This window comes from Nematostella vectensis, chromosome 4, assembly GCF_932526225.1.
Source record: "Nematostella vectensis chromosome 4, jaNemVect1.1, whole genome shotgun sequence".
NCBI lineage: Eukaryota > Metazoa > Cnidaria > Anthozoa > Actiniaria > Edwardsiidae > Nematostella > Nematostella vectensis.
In genome coordinates, this window is record NC_064037.1 from 17,109,926 (window position 1) to 17,122,722 (window position 12,797).

Genomic DNA, 12,797 nt, shown 5'->3' on the forward strand with positions numbered 1-12,797 from the left:
AATCCAAAAGACTTAAAAGTCGGAGGTGGAGTTCCACTCAAAATTTATTTTGATATAAGCGTTTAATCATTTAATGTAATACGGGTGTTGCCATGTATCACTTACGGCTTAAGCGTTTACGGGGCATGCGACGAATTAACTACTATTCAGTCATTCTTAGATAGCTGTAATAAACGCCGGTTCGTATCTACACGTGTTTGTATAAGAGAAATACTAGCCAAGCAAGACTGTAAACTATATAAAAAAGATCTAGAAATACTGAACCACCCCATACATTCTTCCTTACCTGCTATTAAAGAAACTGCTATTTTCGTGGTACGCGATATATAACAGCAAATGTAAAACTGACTTTGATAATAATGATTATCATCGTCGTCGTTATTATTATTATTATTATTATTATTATTATTATTATTATTATTATTATTATTATTATTATTATTATTATTATTATTATTGTTGTTGTTGTTGTTGTTGTTGTTGTTATTATTATTATAAATAGCCAATTTACCCAACCACTGCAAAGAGGGAAGAATACATTTTATTTCTAATCTGATTTTTTGGAGAAAAAAGTGAAAGAACGAACCTCAAGGTTTTTTCGAATTTTATTTGTCTGTTTTTGACCACTCATCACTCAGATGTAAATGAAGCGCGCACGCTGCGCTGAACCCATCTCAAATTCATGCGCATGAGGTGGATTGCCTGTGCTTCCCCTGCACAAAGAGGTTATTAAAACGGAATATATGGGCTTCAAGCTAAAGAGCCCAACATAAATAAAACACAAAAGACATGTTTTCTGCATTTTACAATATCGTAGTCTGCGTGACGCCGGTAAAAATATTTGCAGTGTAGGAAATTTATATATTGCATCAAAGTATATTTACAACTGAGATGATATTGTGTTCTTTTTCCTAATATAAATATATGTATGGGGTAATATCAAAGAAATTAGCTGAGAAAATCTCATCGGAGTGACAAGGGTAACACGCGCAGCATATGCCCCTCACGACATATAACATGTACATATGAGGTATATGGCCCGGCGTATGACATTCGCGACATATAACATGTACATATGAGGTATATGGCCCGGCGTATGACATTCACGACATATGACATGTACATATGAGGTATATGGCCCGGCGTATGACATTCACGACATATAACATGTACATATGAGGTATATGGCCCGGCGTATGACATTCACGACATATGACATGTACATATGAGGTATATGGCCCGGCGTATGACATTCGCGACATATGACATGTACATATGAGGTATATGGCCCGGCGTATGACATTCGCGACATATAACATGTACATATGAGGTATATGGCCCGGCGTATGACATTCACGACATATAGCATGCACACACGGTATATGGCCCGGCGTATGACATTTACTACATATAACATGAACACACGGTATATGGCCCGGCGTATGACATTTACTACATATAACATGCACACACGGTATATGGCCCGGCGTATGACATTTACTACATATAACACGCGCACACGATATATGGCCCGGCTTATGACATTTACTACATATAACATGTAAATATGAGGTATATGGCCCGGCGTATGACGTTTACTACATATAACATATGCACACACGGTATATGGTCCGGCGTATAACATTTACTACATATAACATAAAAACACGGTATATGACCCGGCGTATGTCATTTACTACATATAACATGAACACACGGTGTATGGCCCGGCGAATGGCATTCACGGCACATAACATGCACACATGGTATATGGCCCGGCGTATAACATTCTCTGCATATATCATGCACCCACGGTATATGGCCCGGCGTATGACATTCACTATATATAACATATGCACACACGGTATATGGTCCGGCTTATGGCAATCACGGCATGCAAGATGCACATATAGCATATGGCCCGGTGTACACACGAGGTATATGGCCCGGCGTATGACACATAAAATATACAAAATACAAATTTAGTTTCAGTTTGTTCCTCTAACAAAAAAAAGCTGCATCTTTAAATTATTTAGAAAAAATAAATACTCATAAATGGTAGATTCAAAAAGCCCAAACTGTCGTGATCTCGTACAAGAACAATGTATTCATACACCAAAATGTATTCATACATACTCATAAATGGTAGATTCAAAAAGCCCAAACTGCCGTGATCTCGTACAAGAACAATGTATTCATACACCCAAAAATGGAATTCGACTCTGCCAAATTTTCGTCTTTAATAAGACTTCTTCAGGGCAGAGTTTATAAAGTTTATAAATTTATAAAGTAATAACATATAGGTTATGTAATTTTTAAGCAAGAAGTAGGGGCTCGTTCTGACTTCTCACTACTTCCGGCGGTAATTTCAACTTCAGGGAACGTTGTATCGAAACAGTCCAAGTTAAAAGCCAACCTTCACTTTCATAGCAATACGCATGACGTCATAAATCCGCATTTCCGAAGAAGAGATCTGCCGGTAGGTAAACATCTTATCTGATATTAGCATTTGTAATCTCACCATAGACATTACAACGAATTTTCTAATGGTGTATATGTTATTTGATATTTGACGGGTTGATATGGAAAAATCCAAAATAAAAATCCGTACATGCAATCCTTTGGATTGAAAACTCAGCGACAATCCGGATAAAACAATCGCGCAAGATAACTGACCTCAAAAAAATCCAAAGAGGAAAAGTCACCAGTCTTTGGTCCCTAATATAACAGCACTTCACAGACAAACAAAGGTTTAAAAGCAAGGGTTTAGTAATTGCGATAGAATACATAAAATGGTTGTGAGACTCAGTGCGTTAAATTACCTGTCAAAATGCAATACTTGTTGTGCTAAGTAAACCATTTTATCGTGGATAAAGTGTATTGAGGGTCGCGTATCGCTTACAGTTGACATTTGACAGGCTTTGACCTATAGCTCAAAGACAAAACCAATATATGATTTTAATTGTTGTTTCGCCGAAAGGTTAGTCGGTTGGTCAACATATTTTCGGACTTAAATGGCTAACGTTGCCATCTCATCAATGATATATCTCTTTCTTATAATGCAATCAATTTTCTTTTTCAGTGATTCCAGGGCTCGATAATGATAGATGCAATCCCCTTTTTGATATATCATTTTAATAAAAATAAAAATGTATTTTATATTCTTTTATTAAAAATAAAAACTTATTTTCCTTTTATTTTTGGTCAATTTGAAAACGGCATTATTTGTTAAGTGTTTTTTAAATGTTATTTTGAGAATTTTCAGTTTTCAAAAATGCAATTTTTTCTATGGTTTTTATTTTCGCTGCAAAAACGAGCTAAGCCTCACCTCGATAAAACTGTCCTTAAACAGTGCTCTAGGTTGACTCCACTAATAAAACACTAACCGTGAACTAGATTGACTCACTTCATTGCAAGCCAGGGCCAGCCCGCTGATGTATTCCTGGTCGCTTTGCCATCCCGCCGTGCTCCATGTCCGTACACACCGAGAACCAGACACCCCCCGACCTTCAACTCGACGGTCCAGTCTTTCATCCATAATTCAAAGCCCAAGTAGATGGGTCTCATTCTTAGCAACTAAATCATTTCAAAACTTGAAATAACAGCTTGTTGTTTAACGTAGTTTTGATTCGTGTTGGATCTTTTCTCGTTTCTTAGTGATATTTGTGGCGCCACAAAGTTACACCGTGGAGACTACAAGAATATAAATCCTCCAACTCGACGCGTATCGGCTCGCAGTGCAATATCTGAGAGTGCCAATAATGTCACCTATTTGCATTTCTGTTCTCCATTTGACAAGTTTATTGGGATGTAGAAGTAAAGTGCGCCAAGGGCTCTGTTAAGTATATAAGTGAAGCTGTTAGCTTTACCGAGACAGGAAGTGGAATTCAACCCAAGAAATATATCCCCAGAAAAACCGGAGAACTCTCTAAAAGTCGTTTTCAAATTACGTTTTCCTTGTTTTCGAGAGCTGGAACTTCCTTGTTTTGAATTCGGCGTCCATTGCCCCGGTGCCTAAATTGGGGAGAAAGACAATTTTCGTAGTTGCTGTTTTTAGACTTTCTCGTGCTGTTGGTAGAGCAGAAAGAAATACTTGAGAAGGAAAGTTCTACATTTTCAATCTTTCTTCGTTTTATGTCAAAAATGTGGACGAGGTCCTCGCTCTTCGAAAATTTAATATTGTTTACTTGTTGAGCTAAAATACTAAAAGTAGTTCAATTAAGTAATTCAATGGATTCTCAAAGGCAACCTTGTTTGAAATAGGTGTATGGAGGATCTACGCTTACAAGTGAATGCCAAGGAACGCGGGCTCACATGCTTAAGGGCTAGGTCTGAGGTACGTCGACCTAGCCTTAGTTGTCACTTTACGTGGATCGCGAATTACTCAACAATACGAAGAGGCTGACATAATACAGTAAAAACACGCAAGTAAGAACCTAGAATTTAGGCTCAAAGTAGGTTCTTAATTTTCAAGTAATAATTTTTAAAAAATTTACATTTAAGAACCTATGTTCCCAAAAAACATTAGCTTGTACAACTCATGATACAGTACATTATGTAAATTTAAAATGTTTATACTTTCTTTTGTTTAAAAAGCAAAGGAGAAATGGGATGAACAGTAATTTGCTGAAGCCATGACATTATTTGGGCCATAAAAATTAAAGAGCCCTAGTCAGCCACACCTTTGTTATCGTTTCATTCAATAATAAAAGACACATAATTCGGAGACATTTGAAATAATTACCTAAAAACAAAGGTTTATACTTAATTTGCTAAGATCAATCGAAAACATCACAATAGCTTTCCAAATCTACTGATGGAAATCGATTTGGGGAACGTTGTTCTCCTGAAATCGTGATGGATTTTCACGGCTCGTATTTTACTAGGAGTGCAAAATGGAGGCTGCCAAAGACTCTGTAAGAATCTAAATAGCCTAACTTTGCACTAAGAAATTATTTTTGTATAAGGACCTGTAAGGGCTAACTTGGCAAAATGTACTTTGTTACTTGCGGGTTTTTACTGTACTGTATTGTACTGTATACAAAAGAAGGTTCAGGAGACGTCGCGTGAGCAAGATTTAAGAGCGCCTTACCAACCATCTTTTTATATAAATCTAACCAAGGGCCGTCGTCTCTTCGCCATCATAAATCCAAAAGAGACATCGAATGGTCGTTTTTTTTTTACTTGAGACTGCCGATTATTATCGTTGGATAATTAGATGAATAAAAACGGCGTCTTTTTATACGTTTTCATTAATTTAGGGATAGAAATTAAAAATATTGCGTTCAATATAATAGAGCTTCTTCAGAGCTCGACGGAATATTGACAGCTAAGGCCATCTTGCACACGCCTTTAATACCGCAGGTCCTTGTTTAGGGTCCCTATTAAAAAGAATCATAATAGAGTTTCGGGCCTAATTTAGTTCTTCGCGTCAACCACGTGCAACTGTTGATTCGTTATTCAATATGCTGAAAAAAAAACAACGGTCTATTTACAAAACCAAATTTAAAATAATAATCCACGATTGAAGTCTAATACTTAAATAACAGTGTATGATTTAAAGTATCTCACTTACTCGCTTGAATAAACCGGTGGATATGCTTTGCGTGACTCAATATTGGACCAAGGCGTTAAATGGCGGCATAATTGACTTTTAAAAGCTTACATAATATTGTACTTAAAGCTGCTGATTTTTTCCTTTCCATACATGTAAAGCTCCAAAAATGGCATCCTTTAATGACACGAAAAATGGAATAACCATCCAGGCGCCCTACTCAGGTGTCAGTGAAAAGTACGCACGTGCGTTTCTGCGTGCGCCGCCTCTGATGATCCATTCGGATAACCGCCCCTTGGGCCAACTACAAGCAGTCAAAACAATGACTCGCTATGTAGGTTAGAAAACAATGCTTTATTAGGATTTGCATGATATACAAACTGACTTAAAGCGCTTAGCGGAAACGGATAAAGAGGAATGGAATCGCTCGAAGTTGCATGATTTAGTAGCGTGATTTTACTTACAGTTGCTATAGCAATGGTTTTACATCTTTCAGATTCATACAAAAAATAAGAACGTGCTTTTTTTTTAACTTTAAGTGACATGTGATTAATAAGATTAACACTGAGGAAAAGTCATTCCCGCTATCTCATTTGTATAATATACCTTACTCTTTATCGTACACGAATTAGTTCTTTGATGCTATCATATATCGACTTTAAAATCAGCTTGTTAGCTTGTTTCTAAGAGCTTTTTATCAGGTTTTTGCTGTGGTGCTATATCAGAGCGTACCGAGTGCACATTAATCTTGGACAACTGGTACTGACCTCGGTGGAAGGTTGCACGGATATTACTAGACGGGAAGATGATCTAACGATTACATTATCCGTACAAAACGGGATCAATAGGTCAAGCTATGTCTCTAATACCCAAGGATAAACACCGATTCCCAACAGAAAGCTGTCCATCTCTGTCTAAATTAAAAAACAACAACAGCATTTGATGTGTTCATTGGAATTAGGAAACTCATTTATCGCGCACTTATCGTACATTGACATCTACAAGACGGTTTATTTAACAAAATATGAACGAAAATGCATTCAGTTAAGTTAGAGTTTTACATTTTTTTATACAAGTTAAAGAAATACAAAAATATAGGAAATATCTAATGTGTTAGCTTCTATAATATATGTAAAATGAATTGTGCAAGTATTCTCTTTACAAATGTAGTAATGATCGCTTATTTATTTTCAAAGTCACTAAAAAGAAATAAAAACATTTACCTTAAACTCTGGTACTGTTTCGCAAAGCCGTCCATATGTGGAATCAGATAGAGACAAAAATTCCACGACTCGGCAGACTTTTCGCATGTTCAACACCCTCTCTTATACCCAACAATGCGCCATTGTATAGCTGAATTTTGGCCCCAGTTGTAGCTCATTGTTATAAAAAATACAATGGCCAACTTTAGCATCTGCTGAGCTATTCAGCATGTCGTGTGGCTCGCGCCAGTTCCATCCATGAGTCTCACGAACTAAACAGATCAGGTTTCTCTTGATTTCTTGGCCTCAGATACTATTGGGCAACCGACTCCGCGTGGAAAGCATGGCGGTTGGCAAACCCATTCGGAGCCTTTCCGGTTAGGTAAAGTGTCATATATTATTCACAACAAAAGCATTTTTACAGTTAATGACAGCGCTGCCAGCTTGAAGGTCCAAGAGGAAATTCATTAAGAAAACAATCTTTCATAACTACTTGAAATAGTGTTCGCCTGTCATTAGTTAACCCATGTCCTCTGCCTGCCCAGTCGATAGCAGATATTGAACTAAAGCCAAGACGTTTTCCGTGCAAGCTAGTTTTAATGCGTGCAAGACTAACCCTATAGTCATCAGCCACCAAAAGAGTAATTACAAAAAAACAGCACTTAGATAAAATCACGATATGTTTTCCAATGTGCAAGTAGGGGGTGTTCTACTGTGTAAACACCATCAGACAAGCAATCTTGGAACAAGTCTTTTTAGGCTAAGAAGGGTCCACAAGTCACGTGACGAGTCACGTGACGGTGGAACATCGTCCATTTTTGTCATCTATGAAAAATGAACAACTCATAGAGACAAATATCATGTATAAATATATATGTATACTAATACACGTTTTAAAATCAACCAGCTGTGTTTTAAAAGTGGATAGGGATATTGTTTGAATGCTTCAAGATAAGAAGGGAGACAATAAAAAAACCAAAACAGTTGGCTTGGTGACAGTCTAACAAATGATAGACACCAGATAAAAGGACTAGGCAACGTTCTCGAAAGCAATAGCTAGCAAAAACGTATATATCGGTTATTCGGAAGTCCATTCCTATATAATTGTCATTTTTGAAAATTCTTTTTAATTGTTCATTTTAATGCTTCACCCTTAGAAAGGAGCAGATTTATTTCCCTACCAATTTATACATCTTATTTTCATAGAACATATTGCTTCAGTAAAACATCAGTCACGCAACAGTCTTTAAAGTAACAGTATCGCAACATTATATATAACAATATTGTTATGTATTTTAAGCAATCTTCTATGATACTGATGAAGATTTTAACAAATTTTGTGTTGAGAGCTTCAAAAGGTCAGAATTTTCTCGAAATCAAATAGGTCTCTTCAACCATTAATATATGGGCAAGATCAGCTAGAAACTTTTATCAAATTTGGAATAATTCTTCCAGTTATCATAGTGATGACTTAGGGGTATAAAGGAGCCATGATAGCTACGATTGTAGCATTGTCTTCGATGTCTTACAGATGCTTGATATTTTAGCTATTGATTGTCTACTTCCATCGGCCAAGGGTTAAATACGTAATACTTAACACGAGTTTTATTTGTATCCTTTTATATTAAAAAAAAAACCGAGCATCTTGCTACCATTGAGCGCGAGGTTATCGAACGAGCCATAGTTTCTCATCGTTATACAGAAGTATATTTATCTCATTAAAAACTGGTTATAACTTATGACAGTCACCTAAGATCGATCTGTTGTATTCATTTTTCCCTAAAGAGAACGTTTACCATGTCAAAAGGGACAATGGCAGAATATTGCCTTAAAATTAATGTACGAGATAAAGTTACTATAACAGATGCAAAATAGTAAAAATAACTATGGAACCTAGAGTTTACACAGCTTATTTATCACAAATATTAGATTGTAAGCTTTGTGTACCTCGACAGTCGCAGTGATGTAATCGGCTTCCGTCCATTCCTTGGAGCTCAATGTACTCACACGAGATCTCAAAAGCGCTCGAGCTTTCGCTGAATCCATATTCTATTCTATATCTTTCTTGTCACACGTCGAGGGTTTTTCCGTAATGATTTGTACGATTGAACATGGCGCCTTAGCGAGAGAGACATGGTAGTGTGGAATGTTGAAAACTGATAGCGCGCCTGATCACACTTCTAGCGTGACCCACTTGGCGTGACCATGTGTTCAAGAACTGTACTTGTCACGAAACTTATTCTAGAAAAATAAAGTCACTACCTTTCGGTCTTTAATCCAAAAAAAGAGCACTCTTTAAGCATATTGGACAAAGTTCAACACGGGCTATAATATTATTCTATATAAAGTTGGATGTATATAAAAAGGAGTAGAAGGGTTTAATGTTTCATATTAAAATAACGTGAGCGCGCAAGGTTAAACGCGGATTATAAATTATGTTGCGACCTCACCTTTATGTTTCCTTGGGAACTGATATTTATCTAACACTGGAAACTATAAAAATCGTGAGATAAAGGGCCTCTCGTTGGCCTCTCAGGCGGGGTTACTATTGCCACAGGGAGGCCCGGCGTCTTATAGAAATTGACCAGACACGAGGGCCCTCTTTATCCTATAACACCGTGCGATAAGAACCTCGATAACACGAACACGTTTCAAATATTAGGGACCACCTATTAAGTGGTCCACCTCCATAAAGCGGCCACTTGTAAAACTCTTTTATGTTTGCCGTTTATCTTTTTCATTTGCCAAATATAAGTTTCATTTTACCTCCATTATTTCTACATAAGAGTTCATTAGGTTACTACCCTTAAAGTCCCAGTCTGTAACAAAGTAAGATGACATTTTGATTTATATAGTCTAAGGGCTATAGTCTATTTTAAAGGATACCCATAGTTACGTTGACTGAAATATAAGTGCTTCAAACCCAGGCTAGTATTACCAGCTATTAAGGGCTATAAATAACACATCAGACTTTCGCAACGCACTTAAAAAACCTTCATCGCCATTACAACTATTTGCTATTGGAGACATCCTATACACTGGTGACAGAGGATATAATACATTTTTTAAAGAATATGGCTCAACACAAAAAATGCAGGTTTTATATCCTGTTTTATATCCTAACACTAACCAATTTCTGTTCTTAGCAATTAACCGATTCGGCTTTATGTCAATAAATATTTTTCCCAATAATTTGAAAACCCAATTTGAAAAAAAAAAAATTGATTACCATTTGAAACTCGACAAAACAAAAAAATATCTGAAATATCAGGTATCCCTAACATTTGAGATCTCTCTCACAGTGTAAATATAATAATGGTTTATGATAAAACAATACATATATCCTTTAAAGTATTTTTTTCTAGCATACCCATGAGTTGACGCGCCACGAAGGGTGGAAAGCCAGTACGGAATCTGACTTGCGTCTCCCTCGCCTCATACCCGCTGAGGATTTGCTCAGCCGCTGTAACAAGTACCGCTCATGGCTACGCTTAGTATCAAAGTCACGCTTCTTGCCAGTATACACCATGTCGAAAAATTCATCCATCTCCAATAACAAGTTTCCTCTATTTTTTCTCTGCATTGACGCGAATTACGGACCCAAGATGTTAACCGCCTTTCCTTCTTGATGCCTAACACTTTTACGGGGTGTTCAACCTCACTTTAAAAGGCACTTACAACAAGGGGACTGCTACTAAACAACCAGCCACTTTGTTACCATTCATGTCAAAATAAATAGAATTAATTTTACAGTTCCGTTCAATGACGTGAGTTAACACGGAACTGTGATTGTAAACAGCACCTACTTTCCGGATTTTTTCTAACGTTCTTTGTACAGTTTGCTGCACTAATCTATGCGTAAGTCTAGGGGTTCAAGTGGCTGTTAAGGGTTTTTTTGAAAAGGTTAGTTCATAGTTAGTTCAACATAACTTAATACAAGCGCAAAAGTGCGCAAAGTGTTTGATTTTCGTATGCGGAAGTTCCAACGATTCTCACTTATAGTGAAGAAGGCCAATCAAGCCATCAATTCTACTACCCTGCACAAACCGGGTCACATTTCCATCGGCAATAAGCAAATAACTCATCTTTAATCCTGGATGGTTATCTTAAAAAATATTTGAAAGTTTATTTTTGACAGATCAATGTATTTTATATAAACAATAACAAATCAGTGGTCGATTGACATTCTTTAAAATACGCTTGCTTTTGCGTTTGAATACTTGAATTCTTGTGAGAAATACCCCCAAAGGGCCACTCATTTTCTTCGACAACTATCAATTTTGGCTACTACTTGATAATACCAATATTTCGTTGCTAAGCATTGCTATATATGATCATATTTTGCTATTTTTAGATTCTTAGACTCTGTAGACCCCCAACGAAAAATAACATATGGGTAGTTTTAACTGGACATATTAAAGACATAAAAAAAAAGGTCTGACGGTGTTCGTGATAAGCACTGGACATTGCAATTGATTATCGAAAAGGTCGATTGATAGCCAATGCGCATCTAGTTTCACTCCTATACAGCTGTTATAGGTAAGCGTTGCGTGAAAGTTGTGGGTGAACGTTGCGTGAACGACACCGAACGGGTGCTGCAAAGGAAACAAGCGCGCATCAAGCTGTTTCATTTATGTTAACACCCTCTATGCATCATGAGTTATACAGCACGATACTGCGAAGATACGATTATTTTAATGGCTAGCATATAAATTGGTATAAGACTACAGGCAAGCTGTAGTAAAACTAGATGGTCTGCGTAGGCGAGGTGTAGACGAGCATTAAAAAAGTATGTTGTATGCCTCAGTGAAAAAGAGTAATTGCCCTGACGTTTCGTCGGAGCAAAAACAAATCTAATGCTGGATTAGGGGAAGGGGGGATGGTATCTATAGTGTAGTGTGTGACAATGGGAAATCGTTATATCGATATCGGTATCGCTCGTGTCTACCTCGACAGGTTATTCATAGATGTGACAAAACCCAACTTTCAACGCGGCGCCGTAGTGCGCAAGCCGAACACGTTCTATCCTATCCGCTTTCTAAGCATCGTGTTTTGCTAGTGTATATAGAGGATTAAATAACAGCTTTCCTCGAAAGAATAACACGATAGCCATCGTATACTGTTCAATGGCAAATCAACGTAAAGAAACGATAAAAACCAGGTAGATATAAATCAAGAAGCCACTCAAGAGAGTAGTAACAGCGTTTGACCCCGCGTTTATCACTTCAGTAAATACGCTTTTACCAACTAATGGTTCTTTGGCGCTACTCACCAGCTCTGCGCGAGTGGGAAATAGTATAGGCGAATCACCCCCATCTTCTATATTGTACCCGTCGCTGTAAGGACGGTGACCAACAACTTGGCGCACACGATAACCGCGACGACTTCCAGAGACCGATCCAGCGTTTCTACTCGTAAATATTGCGGCATGCGCTACGTTTCGAAACTTATCGGACATTCTCTAAACCTCTCAGTACTATTGCGGTAAGACTCCTCCAATATGCTGTTAGTGAGATTCAAGAAGAGTTCTCCGAATCATTTCTTTGCTTATAAGATGATTAGACCCATACAGTAAGATTTTCATGTCCGGAGACGTGCGGACTAAATTCGCAAATGTGCGAAAGGTGCTTGAATGGACAAAGATGTTTTTCGTCGTTTTGTCGGAGGTTTTGATCTTTGACCTTGTTTGACAAGCGGAAACGGAAATGCGCTTTCGTGTCTGAATACAGTATGATCTAGTCAGTGCATAAAATATTAGGGCCAATCCGCACTACACCGAGGTTTGTTTATGTTGCAAGTTTTGTCCAGTGAAGGCGCATGTGCTTTTGTTTCTATTTAAATAATTTTTGATGGTTAAATGGCTTGAACCTGTTGAATACATACACAATTTTGCGCAATGCGAAAGGTTGGGTAGGTGGGACAGCCGCCCCCGCGCGCACACTCGCACTTTCTAATATGGCAGAGGCTTTCATGCTGACTTCGAGTAGCCTGGCAGATCCATCATCAAATCTAAGGAAAGTGTGCTTTGAAAAGTGTTGGGT

General features: G+C 37.5%; 1 protein-coding gene across 7 annotated transcripts in view; it reads right to left on the reverse strand.

Moving 5' to 3' along the window:
- LOC5511308 (serine/threonine-protein phosphatase 6 regulatory ankyrin repeat subunit A-like) overlaps window positions 1-12,797 on the reverse strand; it is a 50,024-nt gene that overhangs the window by 35,005 nt on the left and 2,222 nt on the right. The window contains exon 1 of one of the 7 annotated variants that reach the window (XM_032380641.2): window positions 12,029-12,401. The exons of 2 other annotated variants lie outside the window; for them this stretch is intronic. In XM_032380641.2, the coding sequence (XP_032236532.1) occupies window positions 12,029-12,214 (186 nt within the window). In that variant the 5' untranslated portion in view covers window positions 12,215-12,401. Of the gene's footprint in view, window positions 1-3,406; window positions 3,961-6,777; window positions 8,628-8,703; window positions 9,018-10,126; window positions 10,868-12,028; window positions 12,402-12,797 lie in introns of those variants that run through there. 4 more of the 7 variants (XM_048726006.1, XM_048726008.1, XM_048726011.1 and 1 more) reach the window with 4 other exon arrangements.